At 42.9% G+C, this 24,292-nt stretch overlaps 1 protein-coding gene across 2 annotated transcripts; it reads right to left on the reverse strand.

Moving 5' to 3' along the window:
* Positions 1-1,496: 1,496 nt before the first annotated feature.
* Positions 1,497-23,681, reverse strand: LOC116225812 (ADP-ribosyl cyclase/cyclic ADP-ribose hydrolase 1-like). 2 transcript variants are annotated; one of them, XM_031588401.2, is made up of 8 exons: positions 22,995-23,681; positions 10,780-10,909; positions 10,094-10,229; positions 9,278-9,360; positions 7,530-7,606; positions 6,795-6,887; positions 5,146-5,232; positions 1,497-3,009 (listed from the first exon to the last, which is right to left on the reverse strand). In XM_031588401.2, exons 1-8 carry the CDS (start codon positions 23,234-23,236, stop codon positions 2,928-2,930), a joined length of 930 nt encoding a protein of 309 aa, XP_031444261.1. In that variant the 5' UTR covers positions 23,237-23,681; the 3' UTR covers positions 1,497-2,927. The 2 variants fall into 2 exon arrangements, with proteins under 2 accessions (XP_031444261.1, XP_031444262.1); XM_031588402.2 differs by having other exon boundaries at positions 1,499-3,009; positions 10,780-10,912; positions 22,995-23,676.
* Positions 23,682-24,292: the final 611 nt, after the last annotated feature.

Genomic DNA, 24,292 nt, shown 5'->3' on the forward strand with positions numbered 1-24,292 from the left:
GGGTCACTGTCTTGAGTATCAGGGAGTCTCCCCATGTCCATACAGGAAGCATGGCCCACAACAGCCCAGGTGAAGGTTCTGCCCCTGGTTGGCAGTCCCAGCACACTGCAGCTATGTCAAGTCCCATACAAAACCAGACCCCTGTTGCCAATGTCTAGGGGCATCTGAGTCCACTGCATTACATACTGCCAAAACGTACAGAAACAAAACCAAGAACCCTTCACAGCTTGATATCACCTCTGTCCCCACACGTAAATCGTGGAGGGAGCCAGCAGTTCTGTGGGGTGACTGTAGGGAAACTGACGAGAAACGTGGGCATCAGCCACAAGCAAATATGAGGTATAAGGACCTAAGTGGAATTCAGGCTTTTTGTATTCTCCTGTTGAGTCTCCTGATCCTACAAGAGACCAGAATGTTTTAAATCAAACACTGTGATTCATGGCAAACACGTATGGTCAAGCAACAACTGGCAAAGAAAACGGACTTTTCTGTATTTCATTAGTTTTCTAATCTCTACAGTAAGTGTAATGAAAGCAGGCTCTAGCTAGGTGAAGTACATCCAGGGCTGAGGGAGCACGAATAGTGTGGCAGAAGGGTCACAGAAGTAGCTTGCACAGCACGGTGTGGGTCTGGGAGCTGGGAGCACCTTATCACACAGTAACAAGCATTCCGAGCAGCGCTCTTGGCTCTGTTTGCTATGGGCCTGGGGCACAACCCGGCTCATTTATCTTGAACAAGTTGTGACAGAGGCTCTCTTCATCAGATTGAAAGCATATTTTCAAAACTGGGCACATTTCAAAATGTATGAAGAAACTTTTCTTCTAGGCAGTGGAACAAAATGCATCGTTAATTTCTCATTTTATTTAGGTTTCTGTGAGAGCGCGTTATTTCGCACACCTGTAAGGCTTTTTGCTGGAACAATGCTAATGCCCATCACCTGTGTCACACAGCTGTCACTCACTCAAGTACAGATGCCTGCACTGAGTATGCACTGCATTTTTCAAAAGCACAGGTTTGCGGTTTGAAGATTTATTACACAACCCCTGATAAGAACAGTAATCTTTCTTAGCTAATATGGCCGAGAACAGCAGATGTATCTGGATATCTGTGTTTGAGATAAAGATGGGAAGTTTCACTTTCTGCCACCTATGGAGACAATAACTTCTCTGTGCATGATGGAGGAGGGAGAAAGGGTGCAGCCTGGGGAGGATATGCCCTATGGCCTGTCTCTGCTTTCCTGGGTGATTATATGTGGAGTTTCATATTTTAAGTGAATTTCCAAGTTGTTTTTCCAGTGTGTTTCTGGCTGCTGTTATACAGCCGATAGTCACAAGACTATATTTTCAACATCTGAGAATGCATCTAGCAGATTTGTGTTGTGAGCACTTTAATGCAACTTGATCAAACCAAAACATTCCCAAGCTATTTGTTGTACACCCCTCCTTGCAGCACATCATACTTTTCCACAAGCTTGACCTCTTTTGTTCTTTGGTCATGCCCAAAATGGGGCAGACTGCTTTCAGATAACCACAGGTGTGGGGGGCCACTTTCACTAGAATGTAAAACTGAATGAGCAACATCATCAATTTTATTAGAAACCTTGATTGGACAGTCAACGTTTTATTATTACACCAGAAAAGGTACAAAAGTGAGCATGAAAAGAGATTCTTGACTTACAATTAGAAATAGCCTATTTTAAAACACTAATATGCATCTGAGTCAATGTAGCTAATTATTACATTATGGACTGCACATATTAAAAAACAAACAAACATGTAATTCATGTAAACATTATGGGTGAAGTCTTGGGTGTGGTCAAGCTGCACCCAGTACAAGACCCCGTATTACAGAGCAAAGGTCTATCTGGAGATGCTCAAAGTTATACCAGCTTGCATGGTCACTAAAATGCATGGCACTACAACGTTCTGCCTGCTGCTTGTGAGTCACACACAGCAGATCATCACCTCACCTCTACAGCTGGGGTCAGGAGAGGCTCCCACTGCAGCAGCCTCTGGATGTTTGTCTTGATTCCAGTGGATGGTCAAGCTCTGGCCTGAGGGCCCTTTGTGAAAGCTGGAAGGCTTACACTTATTGCTATATTAAGAATAAAAAGATATCTGAGCCACAACTGTTTCCAGTAGGATTTTAACAGGAATGCTTGAGTCAGTCTTATTATTTTCTCTTCCAGCTACCCACTAAATGCATTCTTACAGATGCTGGCAATGCTCTGAGCAATTTCTGGTTTCTTCTTGGCTTAGATCTGCCATTTCCTAACCAGCTTACTCACTAGAAGGTAAGAATTGCTCTACTTTTTCCATTACTTGCTTTGCCTGCTCAGAGGTGCCACAGTCCCTGGGAGAAAGGGTCAGAGCCTTGCCTGGCTCTGCCTGACTCAAGGGGACTGCCCAGGAAACAAAACATCCAATCTTCAGATACAGCTACAGGGGAAAATCTCCAGGTCTTCCTCACTGACTCCTCTACCCTGTACAAATCATGGGCATCTATGACATGTGCCAATGGACAATATCCCTGCTCAGGGAAATTCCCTTCCAGCCCTTCTGAAGCAGCATACAGATCATAGCAAACTGTGTCTCCACTGGCAACTTTCTTTGTGCATGCCCAAGGCAGCCCCTGCCCTGATGCTCTGTGTGGCTACATATGAGGGAACAAAGCAGAACAAATCTTCTGTCCTCAGTTGTTGAGCACGCCTTTGGCCCTTCTGAAACAGCATGCTTGTTTGTCTGTGTGTGTACAGGAATCACAGCTAAAATACCACCTCCTGCGACTTGGCTGTTAGTATCACAGCAAGGATTCCTGGTTATTGGCTCTGTACAACCATGGTGCTATTTATCACTGCAAGCTACATAGTCACGTCCTTTTCAGTTTTGCACACAAATCAAGTCTTATATAGTGTGGAGTACTTTCTTTCAAGGAGCTTCCGTGCTGTTGATGCAAAGACTGCAGTCTGGGTGGCCAGGATTATGTACACACTGAAGGAGCTGGACTGGCCTGGGATAAGACACAAAAGCAAATATTTAGTAGCCACATGAAAGTACAGCAGAGCAACCACACAGGTATTAAATGCAGTGTGAAAGTCGAAGTGTATATTACACCTGTGCTTATCAAGTGGATGTCTTTTCTTAAGATAACTTTTCTTGCATAATGCTGCAGACATATCTTTGGTGTTTATAGGGGTTGGAGACAAGAATGGATGCCTATGAAGTAAAGCAGGGTGTGAACACTCCGCATGCCAGCTATGCTGTGATAGCAAAAGTGATTACAAAAAGAAGACACCTTTCACTGATCACAGAGTTGCTGCCACGCTGGAAGTTCACCATCTTGCTTATCTAATGGTAGCCCTGACTGTTATCCTACATAGCTGTTGCTAAAAACATACTGTATGATTAGATGTTTTGGCACAAGTACATCCCCTTTCTTGAACTACTCGTGGAAAACACTGATGAAAACAACAAAAGCAAGAAATAATGACCAGTGTCAATTGCTATATGTCACAGAATGCCAGATGCTGAGCCGATAAGGATCCACAAAGTTCTGTCTGCCATGACTTCAGTCCAGTCCATCCTAAAGAGTGGACTTACTGCACATATAAATTAATTATTTTATTATTGCTTTGTATACAAATTAATTTTAAAGTGTTTGTATTGTTCTGTATAGTTGCTTACGCATGTCAGTTGAGTGCTGACAAAAAGCCCTACTTCTTATTCTGTCTTAAGATGTGAATTGTGAGTCACAGTAACGAGTGTGCCAACACATCCTTCATGAAGTTATGAAGATTTCTTCTTGTGCTGAGCCAAAGGGAATCTAAATTACTACATATTTCCCCTTCCTTCCTTTCTCCTTAGCTTATTTCAGCATAGGCTAGAATAGTCTGCACCTGCTTACAAGTCTTGAAGTATTGGTTAAAGACTACAGTACTCCAAAGAGAAAGTGAGTATGTGAGCACCCTAATTCGGTACATTTATGCACCACACCAATGTTGTTTTTTTTTCACAACGTGCAGAACACTCATTATCAGGTTCAGCAATATCTAAACAGGGATATATTGCTCTGCTTTCATGAGTAAAATCCTAGTGCTTCATAGGGTATTTGCAAGGCAAATATCTCCCTCTGCAGACAACCTTTCCCTTACTTAAAACCAGTGTCATGAACTCTGTACTTTATAGAAATGTTTATTTAGGAAATGTTCCTATCAAAGTATGAGTTATCTGCTTTGAAAAACCGTTCTTGGCAGATAAGATATGATTATTGAGCTTTATGAGTAAAACTGAACTCTAGCCACTTTTTTTAAGGTCACTAGAGGACATTATTTATCTTTGTAAAGGTCCCTGAACTGACACAGAGGGACAGCGGCTCTCAAGCTTTTGTAACTCACAGAATCACAGAATCACAGAATTGCTAGGGTTGGAAGGGACCTCAAGGATCATGAAGCTCCAACCCCCCTGCCACATGCAGGGCCACCAACCATCCCACCTAATGCTAGACCAGGCTGCCCAGGGCCCCATCCAATCTGGCCTTGAACACCTCCAGGGATGGGGCATCCACAACCTCTCTGGGCAGCCTGTTCCAGCACCTCACCACTCTCTCTGTAAACTCCTCAGCAGGCAGGCAGAGATTTCAGTCAAGTCAGAACTTGGGCTGTTCTGTTTCCTGAACTCCTGTTTCCTGGACTCACCTGACAATGGGGAATTGTAATAATTACTAATATCTATCATGTGTTATGTCTCACTCCCTGATAAAGCAATTGGATGAAATGGAAACTCAAATTATAGTGAAGGAAATAAGGACTATGCTTAACACAGTGTATTATTTGCATGAAGCTGGAAGGAAAATTGCTTACTTGGCTTTTATTAGTGTACATAAAAACCTGATAATATGAAAATCTGTTGCAGGAGGCTGTCTTGCTCCTTTGCTGAAGGCAACTAAGCAAGGCCAGCAGCAGTAACATCCTGGAGTACAAGGCAAAGAGAACAAATGGGAGGCTCAGAAAAGCACACAGCTACTTAAAGAGATGTGATGGAAATAAGAGGGCAATCTGCTCATTTGTTGTAAACCAGGAAACAATGTCAAGCAGAGAGAGAGATGGGACATCAGTTTTGTTAGCAAGTAGACACCAATGAGAATTACCTGTAATTATCTTCGCAGGTGATCTTAAAGTTTCGTTCTTCTAAGATGTTTCTTAACTTCTTTATGGAATAGCCTGAGCAGGAATCACTGGAGAGAAAAGTCTTTTGTTACTTGTGATCTTTGTGTGTATGAGAAGTTCAGCTGAACTCCACACTACATCATTTCATTTTATTTCAGATCAGATCTCCTAAAATGTGCTGTAAAATCTATTCTGGTTTGCGGAGCTTTGGTTACCATTGGGCCTCTGCCAATAGAAAATATATGATGTTCAATTGTTTAACTTGTGTGAAAACCTTTGTGCAGGAAAGTCTATGGAAAATAACTCAGTTCCACCAACAGAGATCTTTATGCATAATTAGTTTGAATTAGCTCAAGGAGCCTCCAGTTGTAGTGACAGGATTGACAAATGTCCGAGACTCAGAGAATCACTGCAAAAGACTTGTCACCTTGGGGGAAAAAATCACCTCTTGGTATGGAGTATGGGACACAAATGAAGACAATACTGCGGCAAATCCAGGACTGTTCCTAACACATGGCATTAGTGGAAAACAGCCAGCTTTTCTTCATTCACAGGATTTACCAGATATTATTACTTATCCAACATGAAATACAATCAGAAGATAAAAGCAATACATGTTCTTAGAGTTACCCCTCCTTTGCTGTTGAAACAGAAAATAAAATGGAAACACTTGTGAACTTGGCACAGGAGGAAGATGTGTCAAGAGGGCTGGCAGGGCACCAGATTGTGGCAGTTGTTGAGAAAGAGGAATGTAATGGCTTTTCTGATGCTGGGAAATCATGCTAGAAAGGACTGAATGTCACATACAGGGAAATTAATGCACAGATTAACCGGAGCCCTTTTCTTCAGCAAACCACTATGCTGAGGGTCACCAGAATGTCTGGCAAGCCAACGAGATGACAGGCACACGACTGGGAGCCTGTGATGGACACATCAGCTTGTATGGCAAAGAAATACTCCTGAGTGTCAGTGCTTATGCTAGGGGAAGGGTTGCAACACTGGAGCAGACACTGTGACTGATATTGTTGCTGCTTGAGCAAGAGTCTCTCCCAGGTACATACTCTTTCCTGAGATACACCACGGCCTCCTTACTGACTCACTGTGTAAAAGCTGCTGCCTCTGGCATGCGGGATCCTTAGGAACAGGAGAAACCACTACAATGCATTATAACAATTAACAAGTGTACAGGTAGAAGAGTGGCATGGTTAGGATGGCATTTTGCAGGTTTATAGTAAGAAAGAGTATCATGGTTGAGACAATCAAAAATGAAATGCTCATCCATCTCCTAGGCTTGCACTAGAAAACTCCAAAAGGAGGAATCTCCAGAAAGAGATCGTTCTCCACAGCCAGTCAGCCCTTAATGCGGTCTAGGAGAGGTGCAGCCAGGCTCCATCCCTTCCAGTCACACAGGTGAATTGCCTTCACCTGTGCTCCCAGGGCTGACTCAGTCCTTGCCTCAGGTGATCAATCAGTGGTTCAGGCTGTGACTTAACAGTTCCCATACAAACACTAATAAAAACAACTGTAAAAATGTTATTCTTTCCAATAAAGTAAATAGCTAGTAGAGAGAATGCAGAGCAGGTTTAAGACGGTTAGTGTTAGACAGTCATTTTGTATCAGAATGGTTTACCTTTGGGGTCCACCGATGTCATGCATAAGCCAAATACGTATTTCAGAAATTTTATCTGGATTTAAGTTAAAGATCTCAACACTTCCAAAAACACTGTAAGAATGGGACATGAAACATCCTTAGTAATGTAAGAATTTTAATAATGTAAACATTCTTAGTAGAGAATGTTCTCCAACTACTACTGCTTGTTAGTGCTGCTGTTATCCTCAGTGAATGAATCTTTCTGCTGGATTTTCATAGACAATTCACTTACCTCTGCTAAAAGATTTTCTCTCCATTCTCATTTTACTTTCATGACAGCTTCTGAAACTATGTGCAGATAGAAGCAAACTCAAGTTTTTCCACCTACAGTACTTATTCTCCTGCTAGTTTTATTGACAGTGGGTTTTGTTTGGTGCAAGGGAAATGAACATGGCTGTTCTCCTGACTAGAATAGACTTCATCTTTCTGTATGAGGCTACTGCTGGGTAAAATGAGCAAGCACAACTGAAGAGCTCCATGAGCAGTTAGAAGCATGTAATTCCTATAGCATGGCACATGCAAACCTAGATTAAATGTAATAAAGCTACTAGAGATCTACCTATATGCACTGAGAGTTAAGTGCATCAACTCTACAGCAGCCAATGGTTTAGATTTCCACACGAATTCACCAAAATCCATTCTGCACCAGAACTTGCTGACAAGAACCTGCTGACAAACACACATGCCCAAAAGAAACATGAATGCTGGGTATACCTGCTGCTTCTGAAAGCTCCTGTTTCTATTGATCCATTGAGCATCACATGAACCACACCGCATGCTGCTTCTGCAAACTGACCAAAACAAATGGACATTATAATCTGACACTGCATGCCACACCTCCAGAGAGTTTTCTGACTTCTTAGATGTCATCAGAACTGACTTATACAGGTAGAGAATCTGGACCCTGTTTCTACATATGCCCATGCAAATAAAAGCTTCTACACAATTTACAGCAAAACTGACATAAAGCTGCATCACCTTGCTGTCACTGTTTTCAGTTTATAAAATGGGATGTAACTTTCCAGAGCCCCAGCAGCTATAGCTGTCTGATGGGGCTGCCTGCTTTCTCAGTAACTTAGAGTAATTCTCAGACTGCCTGGACTCAAGTAATGAGATCGCACCACAACAGAAGTACTGCAAGTTTAAGGATGTGCAAACCATGGAATACTTGCTACCTCGTGACTCACACTCCGTGTACTTTTGTGGTTGGAATTTTTCTCTCCAGTGATTTTAGAAAAACTCATCATAAGTTTTGATTGTTAAATTACTGGATCATGTAATTGTTCTTTTGTTCTTTAAATTTGTGTCCAAATATTTCAAGGCCATTACATCACAACATGATGTAGTCACAGTACTCCAGATACATAACCCAAAGATATTTAAACAATTTTGAAAAGCTTAATGCAGATGACTGTACTTATCAAATTCACCAAGTCCTCTTACTTATAAACAATGTATCTCAAAACCAGCTTGAGAGCTTTCAAGTTAAAGGAGAGTTTAATTATGTATAACTTTCCAACACAGTAAGCATGTGTTTTAGCAGATCTTAAATCTACTTGGAGTAAAAAGCTTGTAGTTCAGAAGCCTCACTCTGTATGGTGGTCTATCCCTCCTAGATCCCAGAACTGTACATCAAAGCTGTTCTGAGCTAGGAAAACTTTATGGATGCTAGTTTGCACACAAAACATCTTTTAATGGTGAGAAGATTTTTTCTTACATGAGATGTATAAGATATTAAGAACACATTAATGCTTGTTCTACACCTAGAAAATTATCTATTAATAGTCATATCAAGACTAAAGTCTTCTGAGACACATAAGATTAAACTGATAAAGGAGAGTATTTTTTTTTTTTCTGGCAGATGTGTGAAATGAGCGTTCTGTGAAGTGCTGATTCCACAAAACCAGGCCAACTGCTTAACTCAGTCTTGCAATGTCTCCTTCATCTGATCAGACCTGGGACATTCATGCAGGTGGGCACATCATAGGAACCTCAGAAGGTAACATTGTGGGAGGACATCCTCTTCAGGAGTATGCTGGAAAGGAGCAACAGGACTCTCAGCCAGTTGCTGTGCTAGGTTGGGAGCTGCTCTCAGCATCAACAAGTTCTAAGTTTCTATACTTTTGTAATTTCAGTCTTGTGATTTAATTAAGGCTTTTATTATAATTAATACTGCAAGCCTTATTTGTAAAGCTGTCTGCCAAGTGTTGTTCTAGACTCTGGCACGTAGTCTCTGCCCACAGTAAAAATGCCCAACTCTGCTAACAGCTCTGGTCCCATTAAGTAAAGTCTGATAAAAGATTTCCATACTCATACTTTCTGGCATCTAAAGCTAAAACTCATGTGAACTTTTACTTTTCTATTTTTTTAAGTCCAATCTGGAAACTCAGATTTTTGACAGTGTCAGGAACTTCATGCCTTGTAACATTCTCAGATGAGAGGAAATTTATTCTAGACCTTACCATCTTGGATGCCATTTTCCAGAATACAGAGCCAGAACTGCCTTCACATTCACTCCATTTTGGACAAGATTCATAGTTGATTCCTGAGAAGAAACATATTTATAGAAAAAGACTAGAGTGAATATTGTTAAAATGTTAATACAGAGTTGTTCCCTATCAAAATAAGCTGGCCTCATGAGGAAGTTCTAGGAGGAAAGAGAATTTGCATGTGTTCAAAGGTCTTCCTCTTTATTCACACGTCTCAGTGAGACAGCTGGCAGCCCCATATGCAAATAATTCTCAGAAAACCCAGTACAGAAAACACATATTTCTAAATATGCAGAACAGGTTGGTTTGTGACTAATGAATTTCTGACTGTATCAAATTTTGCCCAACTTTTCCAGTAATTCCAGCCCAGTTTAGAACTTGTTAACATTAGGCATCAACAGTCAGGAATAGTGTGGGCAGCATAACCTTGGGTCCCTCCATACTGCCCGCTCACTTTGCCTGGCCTATAACCAGGACTCTTTTGAATGGAATTCTTATTTTGCAGTTTGTCCCACTGAAGTTAAAGGAAGGTACCAAATGACACAGATAAAGAGTGCTAGAAGTGATCATTAGTCCCAGAAGCATTTAATGTCTTCTTTGTAGCCAAAAAGATATGTTTTTTAAATTAAATTATTTTCAGTCTTCTGTGACATGAGAGCAGAAAAATGATTATGGTTTTAAAAGAAAAACATGTGAAAATGGACAGTATTTATGTCTATATATGAAAGAAAATAATAATCTGAAATTCTATTATGTGTGTTTTGTTTTCCAAAAGTTAGGACTTGTTACCTGGAGCCGAGGGGTCTCCACACCATGAAAGCCCATCAAGCATATAACCCAGGAACGTGTCCTCCAAGGTAAGGAAATGGTGATTGGATTTTGAATAAAGATGAACGAGGTCATACGTCCTGCTCCAAAACAGTGACTGCGAAATAAGATACAATGTGCAATAAATAATATTTATACTTGAGTTGGTCAGGAAATTTTCCTGGAGAAAAACAGAAAGTTTTCTTAAGTGTGACAGAGTTCTGGTTTCCTATCTAAATGCTGCACGTTCCCATAAGAAGATCAATTCTTAATCCCACAGCCCTTCCTCCCATTTCCAAATTTTTTGGGTGATTATTTTTCACAGAAATGGATGCATTCAGCCTGCAAAGCATTTTGAAAGAAAATTGTTTACTAGTTCACATAGCATATTTATACAGTTTGTAGAGCACTTTTTGACTACAGATGGGAGAGCAGCTTTTTAGAAGCTGCATTCCTCTGACAGAAGGACTGCATATTCCTTACCAAGATCTGCAAGCTCAGGGAACAGGGACATCTCTGCAGCATAACCAGGATGACCCTGGCAAAATAATCAGCCATGTCCATCTACTGACAGTTACTGTGGAAAAGATCCACTTCCCAGAGCACTGTACAGACACATTGCTCCCCAGCAATCCCCTTGTACAGCCCACCATGCATCCCGCTGTTACCTTGTTGCAGGGTACTGGATGACTTGCCAACTCCATTAAAGGCTGATAATCTTTTGTTGTAGCATTACAGGGATTCTTGTGAATGAATGCAGCTTTTAACGACTCCCATATTTTAAGGCAATCCTTATCTCTGCTGAAAGATTGAATCATCATTAATTTATATTTATTATTAAATATCTTTAATAATTATTAATATTTATGATTGTGAAAAAAATTTCCTTCTGTTAAATTCAGATATTACAGATAAATTTTTAAAGAGTTCTGACTGTGCTCAAGCATCAACATACATTGTGCATTAAAAAAGCAGAGTATCTCCAGCAAATCAAGTATAAAGTGAGGAACAAGCAGTTCTAAAACACCTCTCATCTGAGCCAAAACTATGCCCAGAGTCTACCTGCTGTTCCAGGTTGCCCAAGGAGGCTGTGGATGCCCCATCCCTGGAGGCATTCAAGGTCGGGCTGGATGTGGCTCTGGGCAGCCTGGTCTGGTGGTTGGCAACCCTGCACATAGCAGGGGGATTGAAACTCGATGATCACTGTGGTCCTTTTCAACCCAGGCCACTCTACAATTCTATGAGTCTACTGATTTTTTTAAAAAAACAAAAGCAGAGGTCTGGATATTTTGGACCTGGTGTTATTTGCAGTTAAGCACAAGCTTTCAGCTAAGCACTTTGTTGAAGCCCATAGAGGATTTGTACAAGTATAGGTGAGATTTGAATTGTGCACTCCAACTCCAGGGGATCTTTTTTCAGTCTCTGCATATTAGCAGTTCTGGCCCTTTTGCTCTCACTGGTGTGAGTCAGAGGAATCTCACTGCATTTATATGAGGGGAACCAGTGGATATCAAGACACACCTCAGTCTACATTCACTCTTAGCTTGTTGCTTCATCAGCCCAGGAAATAATGCATGTCTCTGCTCATGGAAACAGGGCTCCTCTTGTACCACACTAACAGGAAACTGTTGCATGATGCTGACAAGAAATGATCTCTGTGCACCAATTTAGTGCCATGCTCCATGACACTGCAGCACATAAGATGTGAGTCTGCTCAGGGCATCTGATTTCATATACATGAAGCAATAACAAAAATCTTACATTATAATTTCCCAATTACTGTCTGCCTACTCATTTCAGGCCCACTTTGAAAGCCTGCCCCTGCCACTGACAGACATCACGGACAGTGATTTTACAGCTTTCTCTTCCCTTTCTTTATGTAAATTCAAAAAGCTGTATTGCCCCACTGTCTGCATGCAGAAAGGAGCTGCTCTGGCTAACTCTGACTCATCCACTCTTTCTCCACTATTTGTAATCTCCTCCTGGGGTGTTCCCACTGCCTGAAGAACCAGTCTGAAGAATGGCCTTTGTCTTTGGTGAAGACAGCGATGCCTTCAGAGCACTGTAAAAACTGCAGGGATCAGTTAGTATGTGACACAGAGCTGCAGGCTTTGTTACCTGTGGGTACTCAAGTAACAGGCATGAGGTGGAATGTGATCAGCCTCAAAAAGAGTTATAAAGGGATTAAGTGAAATTGGTAGTAGTTTACTGAGGATTCCAGAACATTTTACAGCTCTGTGATATTCCCAGTGGGTGGCAACCCTGTCCATGGCAGGCGGTTGGAGCTGGATGATCTGTAAGGTCCCTTCCAAACTAAGCCATCCTCTGTTTTGGCGATTCTATGATTCCTGCTGCTTAATTTAATCCAGATTGCCATTTGAGCATCAGAAAGTTAATGTGAAACACATACAACGAGCTGTTTGTATTATTGAAGGCCATGTCATGACAGTGGGACCCAGAACCACTTCTCAGCTCCCAGCCATTTCTTCACTGTGCTGGGATGTGCCTGGACATGAACACCCCTCCCTCATTCCTAAGCCTCATGGAGAAGAAACATCACAGGCAGAGAAGGTCTGATGTTGTTGAGATATGTCCAGAAGTGCTCCAGCACCTGGCAGCCCCACGGAGCATCAGGAGTGCCCCTACCAGACACGTTGCAGGGGCCCATGCATGTGTCGTACCAGAAAGGATTGGGCAATCCATGGCAATTTGTCCTGGCCTTTCTTTCCTTCTGCCTTTCCTTATGCAGTGGCAAAACTAAGTTATCATCTTATTTGATACTGGTTATTTGATTCAAACTAATTAATATGGTTTACTCATATTTGGCAGCTTGATTACAACTTGTGTATCGTAACATACTTCTTGTCCTTCCCACAAGGCTACAGCCATTCTCCTTCCACAGTTGGCTGCCCCAAAGATTTAAGAACACCTCTGGTGTTACAGACAGCTGCTTTTCTGCTCCCAAGGTTTATCATCACAGTGTGCAGATTACTTTGCTGCGGTAGGGTCATGTGAGGGAGCATTCACACGTTTTACAAAGCACAGAAACTAGCATCTCTTGGGCCTCTACAGATCCAGGGAACTGGTTGCTCCAGAGAGCAAGTCAAAGCAGAACTTAACTTGGCATATTATATTTTGTTCTCAAGGAGCTTGTCTTTGGATGCAAACCGTAAGCATCACAGAGAAATCTTCATCACTTTTAACTCTGGTACCTCACAGGGAAGTGTCTGGGAGGGCAGTGTTCAGCCACAGTCCTGACAGCACTGAGCAAAGCTATGTTTAATGTCACAGAGCAGGTAGGGCTTAGCCTTCAAAGAAGGGAAGCTCTTCTACAGCTGGTAATGAGTGTGGGATTTTTATTTCTACCACACAGAAGAATGATAAGGCATAAAGATGGACTTTTCTGAAAACTCAGCAATTCCAGCATTATTTAGAAGTCTAAACACAGATCTTCACAGTAAAAACAAACAAATCTACAAAAGCTAAAGAATATTTCACTACCCTCTCCTATCAACATGTCAATTTTTACATAATAAAAATAACTCATAGGTGTTCTCTGGGAGGCTATTTTTCTGGTAGGAAACACAGGTTTCACCTCACATCTTAAGAGCCAGAGAGAATTATTGTTTCGGCTGATACACAGCTGCAGTGAGAAAGCTTTAGGATTTGTGAATCCCAGCTCTGGGAGAGATGGAATTCTTTACAGCCTCGCTATTGATATATACACTAGAAATAAAAGAAAGAAAACATTTGCCTGCTGTGTAGTACTTAACACATTCAGCAAAGGTAAGGGCAGAGACATGCTGAAGCTCAGGTTGTCCTGAAGATATTATGGGAAGTCTGCTGGCACTTGGTATTGCTAACAATTCTAGAAAGAGCACCTTCCTATTGAAAGATGTACACATCTCTTGCCAAAAAAATCTGTGACATGAACAATTCTCTGATGCCTGCTCTGAGCACAAGGGAGAGCAGATCTCCTGGAGCCAGTCGGAAAAGAAGTGTTGGCTTTTTCACTGTGCTACAGAGTTTTACCCACTGCATGGCCTGGGCTGCTCGAGGTGAGCACTCACAGCCTCCTCTTTCCCTCTCAGAGCTCCCACAGGAACACAGCAATGCCTGTGGGAGTCTCAATCCACCAAACCTAAAAAAATCTGCCATGTCAAAGATCTTTCAACTGGGAAGTTCTCCATCACAGAATGGATTCATTTAACTTGTCTACAGAAGGAAGGCTGGGAGACAGATTGCCAGGAGACCACGGTGAATGTGCTTGGTTGCCACACGGCTGCAGGACTCTTATGTTCTTTTTCCCTGGTTTTGGTTGGTTTTGTGTGTTTTGGATTGTATATTAATTCTGCATCAAACAAACATCATATGCATTTATTTTTGCAATAATGAATTTCTTCCCTCAAGGCTAACTTTGTTTACACTGAAATATTTAAGGCCTTTTATTCTACTAAAGAATCTGAAATATTTAAGCCGAGTTCACTGACAGATAAAATAAACACACACACATTTTATGTGTTTGGGTATTTTTTCAAATGCGTATTTTCATGAGCATAGTTTGGGAAATGTTGGTAAATTTGAAATAACACTTAACAAGCTTAAAGGAAACACTGGAACCTGCTGTAAAATCAGGAACTGAAGCTACAGCCTGTTCTCTGGAATGCAGGGATTGCAGAACTGGGCCTTACGGCCTTTTGCAAACTGAGGCTCTGTATCCTGCACTGAGTACAGCAAGAAACAAGAACTGAGATACAAATACACATCATCAACACCCCACTTCCTTCTGAAATAAGGTTATGTATACAACAAAGCATATCCTGCATTTTTCCCTGCATTTGAGTGGAAGTTGCATTTTCCAATGAATTTGAGTGTTTCTATCCATTTACCTTTTTTATGAACATCATATAAATTTATGAAAAGGAATCTGGGGCCAAGAACATTTCCATTAGCAGCTATCCTAGAAGCCAAACTTTAATGTGCATATTATAAAAATGGACAGCTTCTGCATCATTGTTTCTTGCATATCAGTACATTGATCTGGCTAACCTTGAAAGAGCATCCTCTCACTTAAAGGAATACAATGGCATTGAGCTACCTGGGAAATCACTATTAATTTTGTGTAGTATTATTTTATTCTTTAAAAAGAAAAAAAACTGGACATGACAGAGCACATTCATTCCCAGTTGAAATTGATTTATTTGGTATAATATCAGGGATGAGTTACATCCTTGGTGACTTCAGCTGCACCAAGAAGAACCTCTTGTTTTAAGTTCATCACTGGGCTGACAGTGGAAGCTAAAAACACCTTATAAAGAGCAATATTTCCTTAAGCTGTGACACCTTGACATTTTTACTCAGAAATTTGAGAGATGTTTGAAGTATGGAATCCATTTTAAATTCTCAAGTGAAAATGATTCTCAGGCTTTGGTCAGGAGAGCTCAGTCGGTCCTGACCACATTCTTCAAACCCCTCTGCAGGGGTGAAGAAGCCGCCCTGGTGAAACGTGGCCTCCTGTGCTGGCTTCCCAGGATCCCAAGTTTCCTTTCTAACACAAAACAATGTCTTCAGGCCATAAAGAGATTTTAATTGTGGTTTCTTGCAGTCTTTGATGGTAAGGTCCTTTATAAAACTGGGCTTTGCAGGGATTAAACAGGGCAGGCAGATTGTGGGGTTGGTGTGGGAGGCTCTGGCCTCAGCTGGCAAGTTATGCTGGCTTTCATCAGGACTGGTGCTGCTTTGTGCAGGCACTCACCCCAGCACCTTTCTCATTTGCTACATTCAGCCTAAATAATAATGCAAGTACACACCTGTGCACTTAGAAACTGAAAAGTGAGTGAGAAGTTCTGTGGTTATAACAAAGCTCCTGAACCACATGAGAAGCATTCATACTGTTCTTTACATCTAAAGCACCTGAGAATAAAATGCCTGGAGACTGCATGCCGACTAAATGATGCAGCAATGGTTTATCACAGTTTATCACAGACTCACAGAATTGTAGGGGTTGCAATGGACCTCCAGAGATCACTGAGTCCAACCCCCTGCATTAGAAGGTTCCCTACAGCGTGCCACACTGTTATCTGCCTCTCGCAGTGGCCAGTGGTGCTGTTTATATGTTCATTTCCAATTTATTTTTCACGTGAACTTATGAGTAACTCTCTCTACGTGCTCAAATACTACACAAAGTATGCTGTGTTGAGGGGAATCCCTCTGTAACCAAGAATCTTTTTGCTCCCGCTCGTGCTGCCCCTTGCCTTCTCCCAGCCTTGTCGTGTCACTTCTTTGGTGTTGCAGCAAAGCGCAGCCCCGGCAGCTGCAGTTGGACTCGTGCAACTGAGGACGAGGAGCTAAGGCCAGGCGAACGCTGCCATCAAGTGGCAGAAGGCGCTCTCTGCAGGCTCTAAGTTACCTCCAAATGTGAGAAAAAAAAAATGAGAAATTAGCCAAAGCTGATTTAAGCAGTGCTTTTAGCACTGGGATAATAACAAGGGGGAAAGTTACCAGGGGAGAGAATGAAAGAAAAAGTCACAGAGATGCTGTCAGTCTCAAACTCTTCAATGAGTACTAGCATCTCACTACCATTTAGCTTAATTACAGTAGTCTGTTACCTCAAAGTTTTGATAAATGGTTCCTTTTTTTTTTTCTTTTTTTTCTTTTTGACATCTTGATTTTGCAAGCATTGCTCTCTGTAAATGAAACAGTTCAAAAGCCAGAAAAGAAAGAACTGCAGAACTGCCTGGGGATAGAGAGACTTTCAAAATTCCATCTCAGAAAGATGACTTCTGGAAAGGCTGCTGGAAGGGCAGAGGTGCAAAGTTTGGAGGCCAGGGAAGGTGAGCTCTGCTCTGGTGTACCCCGGGGCTGTGTTCACCTACAGGGGAGGATGTGGAACAGGTGACAGTTCCTCACCACCACTGTTATTTCCCCTCAGGGCTCTGTTAAACTGTTCTCCAGTTTTCACCAGGTCTGAGCAATGACAGCTGAAGGCAACCATCAGCAAGACCCCCTGAGCAGGGCTCTTTTCACTGACTTCTCTACACATGCAGAACTGAACGAGAGCAGAGAGAGGTGAGAGGGAACAGGACTGCCCCTTTAACCACCAACAAGGCACTGGAGTGCCTCATCCAAATGTACAGTGATTTCAATCTTAGTGTGTTGCTTGAACTTAGATGGCCACCAGTTATTGTTCTGTATAGCCAGTGAACAAGAGAGAAAGAAAAGAACAGGTGGAAGAATATATATCAAATAGAATATACATTAAATATATATCAAATAGGAAGAATACATATCAAATAGACAGTCTAACCCAGCCCAGCTCAGAGCAGGATGCTCAGGACCATGTCCTGTCTGGTTCTCAGCATATCCAAAGACAGAACTTCCACAACCTCTCTGGGCAACGCATTTCATTCTTGAATAGTTCTCAAATTTAAAGTAGTTTTTCTTATGCTTAAATGGATTTTCCTGTACTTTGTTTAGTGAGCACTACTTCTTGTCCTGCAGCTGGATACCACTCAGAAGAACGTGGCCCCCTCTTCTTTTCTCTGCCAAGCCAATACTTATACACACTGATAAGATCCCTGCTAAACAGCCCCAGCTCTCCCAGCCTCTCCTCTGTTCAGATATTTCAACCCTTTAATCACCCCTGTGGCCACTCGTTGGACATGATGCCTTCGTACTGGAAGCCCAGCACTGGACGCAGCCCTCCAAGTGTGGCCTCAGCAGTGCCCAGCAGAGGGGCAGAAGAGGTCACTGTAACAATTCCTTTAAAAAAAAAAAAAACAAAAAAACAAAAAAAAAACCTGTTATGTTTTTTTGTCGTTGCTGTTCTTTAAATAAACAAGGAAAGATGAATCCCTTGTACTATGATGCAAACTACATTCATAAGCTTTGGAAGCCTGCGGTGCATTCCAAAAGAGGTGTTATTGCATTACTAGTAGGTAGTAACATAGCACTATCCAGATGGCTGATTCAGTAAAAGTCTCTCAAAGCAAGGCGTATTTTCTTCATGTAAAAATCAAACCTCAGTTAAGCTGAAATATAATGTCATGGTACACAAGATAAAGCTGTGTTTTTTTTCGCATGACACTGAATCAAATCATAGCTGCTGTGAAGCACCATGCTCCACGTGAAAGTGTTAGCAATCAGTGAGCATGGGAATCAAATTAAAAACGCCCAGCAGAGCATGAAGGCATAATGCAAAAACAAGCATACAAAAACCCCAACAGATTGCTCTCTGGAGGGAAAGATGCCACAAGTGTAATAATATCTCACACCAAATCATGGCACCACGTGTTCTTTTTAACAAAATAAAGCACCATGTCTATAGCACGCAAAGGAATGGAAAGGCAAAAAAATGCACCATGGTCATGCAGACAGAAGAGAAAGCTCTCCTGAGTATGCACCAGCTTTTGCTAAGTTTAATGGAATTAGAAACTGTCAGAATTTCATGGAATCATAGAATTATTAAGGTTGGAAAAGACCTCTAAGATCACCTAGTCCAACTATCTGCCTAACAATGATATTGCCCACTAAACCATGTCCCTGAAGGAGCATCCTACCACTAGCTTTGTGGTACCTAATCCTACCACTATTATTTGTGCCAACTGTTTTTAAGGGGGGCATCTACAGTATATGTCCATGTAGAACTGCATGAGAAAGACTTTGCACCTCCACCACTTTGCACTGCTGTGCTGACACACAGCGATGGCTGGGCCTGCACAGCCACATGTGCTTCCAAGGTGGCTCCTTGCCTACATCCCTATTGCTCTCTTACTGGCAGAAGTTAGATAAAAACTATCTGTCTTGTCTCTAGCCACGCTGAAGCAGTAGGTCCTTGGAGACTTGACTTGGCTTGAGTGAATCAGAAAGCAACTGCACATCTGCGGGGGAGTAGTGACTATCTGCAAATAACAAGTCTGTTGAGCTGCAAATGTCAGATGAGTTCAGTTCTAGGCTGAAAAAGAAACATTACTTTTGTTTCTGAGACTGTGACCTTTCTTCCCTCTCCTTCACAAGGTCACTAAATGTTAACTGTACCCAAACCCACATCAGAGACAAATCAAAGCCGTTAACTTCATAGCAACAGGTTTTATGCTGTGTCTGTTACTATCTGTTCTCCCCAGAAAGGAAAAACATACAGAACTCTTGAAAAATATCCTCTAAGCAATGGATTACATAACGTGCACCTGAGGTCAGCCCTGGCTCTGCATGGCCGTAAGAGCTTGGATGTGTGAAGCATATATGTGAAAACTGCCACAAGGTAGCATCCTGTCCCGGCTAGAAAACTCTTCTGATTACACCGAGTTACATTCCTGACAAGTTCTTACTGCATGAAATCTGGAGCTTGGGGACAACATGTGTTCGGTTAGCCAGAAGAGGGAGCCTGTGTAACTGGGAAACGGGACAAGGAGTAATTTGAGGTCAAATTCCTTCCTGTGGTCAAAACCGCCTCTGGCTGTTATTCAAAGCTACAGAGCATACCAATGGCCGAGGTGGATGAGTATGGGAACTCAGCAAGATCAGTGAAAATAAAATGTGCATCTTTTGTTAATGCCAAAGAAAGTAAGTCTACTGAGATGTGATAAACTGTTGCTTTAATTCTGTCTTTTCACATCAGCCAGTATTTTTGGGAAGCCAAGAAGAAACAATATGAAAAAAATAATAACACTTAGGTGTTAATATGAACACCTAAGTGTGCAAGTAATGACCATGCAAGTCACATGCAGGACCCCCAAAGCCTGCTCCTGTGTGGTCAGTAATGCTTCCTAGAATTGAGCCAAACACATGACAAGAATCATTAAATATTCCCTGCCTGCTTCTCGCAGCAGCAATCCCCAGACTTCACTGCACACAGGCAGTAAAACAACATGCACTACTTGGGAACTGCTTTTAGAGGGAACTGCAATGCAGCACCTGGACTTTTGGTTGGTTTTGAAGATGCAAACTGATGTGATAAAATCTGATTGCATATGAGGTGCTTATGAAACTCTGCAACAGACAGCAGCAGTCCTTCCAGGAGCCTCATTGATGCTGGGTTTGGGGCCATGTTTTGAACAGAAAAGACAAGAGATTTCAGTATAAAAAAAAGTAAAACCATGAGAAAACACAAGAATTTACCAGAAGCAGAGCTTTTAAAAAATTACACATTAGTGACAGATTAAAAAAGGCTCCAACACACTATGGACAAACTGATGAGGAAAACATAAGATTTCTAAGCAAAGCAGTGGGGTTCCCACAATAGTAGCGGCAACAAAAGGCCTCGCTGAGTGCAGGACACAGCTTGATCAGCTCTCAGGAATGCCTGAGTTTCAGTTCCACGCTCCTACTCCCTTTCTTTGATGAAGTACACCAAAGATCCCATGCAATGGAAGATCCAAGGCCTACGTTAATGATGAAAGAGCACAGGATGAAAGATGGAGGGCTCTCTGATGTGTCCTAAAGGCACCGGCTTTATTATCAGAAAGCGCCAGCAATAAGAGCAGTTAGTTACATTACAACCTACATCTATCTCAGTAGGACCAGAAATGGGGAATCTAAGGTCAGATTCCCAAAGGCTCCTGGGTTTTACTTCTCTGTCCAGTAAACTCCTGAGCATTGCAAGTGCATGTTAATGTTTTTCCTTTTTTGGTGCTCTCTTAGGTAGATTTCACAGTTTCTTTATTAAAAGTAAAATAATATTTTAAAAAAATCCCACAACAGACAAGTTGTTTGTGCTATTAAGCATTGCTGGATTAAACACAGCACAAAAGATTACGCCTTGGAAAAACACTCCTGTTAGAAAACTTTTCATCACGAGTTTGCGATTTTAAAAGTGTACTTGGGGAAAAAAGTAAACAAATGATTCCTAGCAATCATGTTGTGAACAAAAACACTTTAACAAAGATTTCTGAGTTAAAGCTGAGTCCATATTTCTTTAATAAATTAATGTGCACTTTTAGAAACCTGTATGTGATGTTGCAAAAGCTTCAGGAGCTTTTTAAATAGAGAAGCTCCTTCATCTACACTGCAAGCACTCGGGTGTTTAATATGTAGTACATGTTAAATCTGTGCACTCTGGCCATAATTTTCCACCTGCTCATTTCCCTTAAAATGCTGCAAACCAGCTTATTTGAGCAGTCCAAGAGAAGACAAAATCCAAACAAAGTATAAACAGCTTGGATTTCATTGGCTCAACGTTATGAAAATGATAGAATCATAGAATCACAGAATGGCTTGGTTTGAAAAGGACCACAATGATCATTGAGTTTCAACCCACCTGCTACATGCAGGGTTGCCAACCACCAGACCAGGCTGCCCAGAGCCACATCCAGCCTGGCCTTGAATGCCTCCAGGGATGGGCACCCACAACCTCCTTGGGCAACCCTTCTAGTGTGTCACCACCCTCTGTGTGAAAAACTTCCTCCTAATAACCAACCTAAACCTCCCCTGTGTCTCAGTTTAAAACCATTCCCCCTTGTCCTATCACTAGCCACCCTCGTAAACAGCTGTTCCCCCTCCTGTTTACATGCTCCCTTCAAGTACTGGAAGGCCACAATGACGTCTCCCCAGAGCCTTCTCTTCTCCAAGCTGAACAAGCTCAGTTCCCTCAACCTTTCTTCATAGGAGGGGTGCTCCAGCCCTCTGACCATCTTAGTGGCCCTCCTCTGGACCCACTCCATGAGCTCCACATCCTTCCTGTACTGGGGGCCCCAGGCCTGGATGTAGTACTCCAGATGGGGCCTCACAAGAGCCAAGTAGGGGCGGACAATCACCTCTCTCTCCCTGCTGGCCACCCCTTTTTTAATGCAGCCCAGAACACAGTTAGCCTGCCGGGCTGCAAACACACACTGAGGTTGAGAGGTTGCAATTGTCTTTTTGCAGATGAAGAGCAGGATGTTTATGTCAGAAGGCTCACAGTGGTGGAAATGCCCACTGGAGCTTACTGAAGACACACGACAGGGTGGCTGGTGCCACAGGGATGTGGTTTAGTGGGTTCAGTGGTGATGGTTGGAGTGCATCCTCTGCCAACCATCCCAAAATGCTCAGTGTCCCCGTTACCTGCAGGGAACACATGGCTCTCCTTACTCTGTACTCTGCCTTTGCTTGTGGGGCCAGAAAGCAGAAAATTAGCTCTCAGCTCTAATTTCTGATGGGGATCCACAGTCTGACAGCACCCAGTGCTCCAATGGGCTGAGCAGGGCCCTGGCTGTGGGTTGTGCCAGGGGCTGCCATGCCAGCACTGCTCACCATCCCATCACGAATGATGAAGTCTTTCCCACAAGCTGAAAACAGCTGTTCCAAATAACTCCACTGCATTTCCCAACATCTCTGTCATTCTATAAATCCTTACCAAAACACCTCCTTTTCCTGTTTAGTTTTGGTTACGAGAATGCAGAGTTAAACACTTCAGGATTTTTGGCAAGACAGGATTTAGTGAATTACCTCTCCTTACACCACGCTGCGAGGATTCAGTTCTGGCTTAGCTGCCTGTCCAGAAGTTGCAATAGATACTTACAGGTGGCTCTTGACCAAAAGTTACTGATGTTCACATTCCTTCCATGCACAGATTCCTTAAAAACCCCACTTGGGCACAGACAATTGGAACCACAGAACCACGGAATCAGAAGGGACCCACAGGGATTACTGAGTCCAACTCCAGGCTTCACACAAGACCACCCAAAACCCAAACCTCGTGTCTGAGAGCACTGCCCAAACTCTCCTTGAACTCCAGGAGCCCTAGGAGCGCATCCCATGGTGCAGGACCTCTCCCAGTGCCCAACCTGGCATCCCCGTGATGCAGCGGGTTTTCAGGACCGCGCTGTCTCACAGCCCCCAGCCAGAAGCAAGCAGCACAGGTGAGGCTGAGCTGCCCTCAACTCCGGCACAATGCGAAGCCAATACTCACCCCAGCTCCACGCGCCCCTCGGCGAGGTAACTGTAGCATCTCCCCAGGACGATCTCCCGCAGGTTCCTGGTCGTCCCCCTGCCCTGCCACCTCAGCGGCTCCGGGCTCGCCTCCTCTTTGCGCCCCGTAAGGGCTGAGGCCAGCACGGCGGCCAGAACGAGGGCGATCAGCAGGATGGCGATGCCGGCCAGCAGCACGCAGCGCTGCCGCCTCCGCGCCGAGCCGCGCTGTGAGGAGGGCATGGCGAGAGGGGCGGCGGGGGGACGGCGGGCACCGAGCTGCGGCCCGGCGCCTCCCCTTCTGGCGGCCGGGCTCCGGAGCGCCCAGACGGCCCACCGCCCCCGGGCGGCCCCGCAGCGTTTCTTAGAGAGAAGCCGCTGTTCTGGCTGCTGCGACTTCTGCTTGTGGTTTTGTCTCTCCTGGTCGTAGTGCTGAACTTTTGCCTCTCGGGAGCGAAGTCCGAAAGTCAGTCAAAAGCGAAACTCCTCGAAGTTTTGTTTTAAATAAAGATTCCCATTGCGGCCACCCGTGAGTGAGTGAAACCCGAGTTAGGATGACCACAATCCGGTTTCCCGACGTTAATTTCCTAAATGGCAGCCACTGAATCCCACTTTATCAGTTAATCGTTAACTTTACAGCAGTCATAAAAATATAACTTGGGTCATCAACAACAGCAGGCTTGGTTTGTCATCCCTTGAGAAATTAAGAAAGAAGGAAATATTCTCGCCCCTGCAGATGGCTTTGGTCTGGCTGTCATGGGAATTTCCCAGAAAAACAGCTGTGCACACTGAGGGTTCTGAGGCAGTGTGAAATAACCCAAGGTACGGCTCTGCAGGAGGGAAGTTCCTGCTCTACATGGAACAATTCTGCTGCCTTAAGTCAGAAACCAATGTAAAAAAATAGACTGAAATAAACTAAAAATAGAGAAAGACAAGGTAAAAATAGACAAAACTTCTGTATGTCCCTATAATATTAACTATAAATTGTTAGTGATCACAAAGCATCTGTCTTTAATGGGTTCTGTGTGAGAAAGGGCATTTGTAACACAGCTCCTGTAGTTCTGAAGACCTGAGAAATGCTCTGACAAAGCCTTCAGTGGTAAGCAGTATGTAAGCATATAAACTTATCTTTGTTTTGAGATCTTGTTTTCAGAGTTACCAACTTGGAGGAGTTCTTTTCAGAACTGAAGTTTCACTTCTGAAGCAGCGTATCTCTTCCTAACCTCAGCAGGTAGATCAGGTGAGACAGCCAAGAAAATGCTGCCATGCACCTTCCTTCTGCTGAAAAAAATGAAGCTG

Source organism: Phasianus colchicus, chromosome 4 (genome assembly GCF_987193195.1).
Source record: "Phasianus colchicus chromosome 4, bPhaCol1.hap1.1, whole genome shotgun sequence".
Lineage (NCBI taxonomy): Eukaryota > Metazoa > Chordata > Aves > Galliformes > Phasianidae > Phasianus > Phasianus colchicus.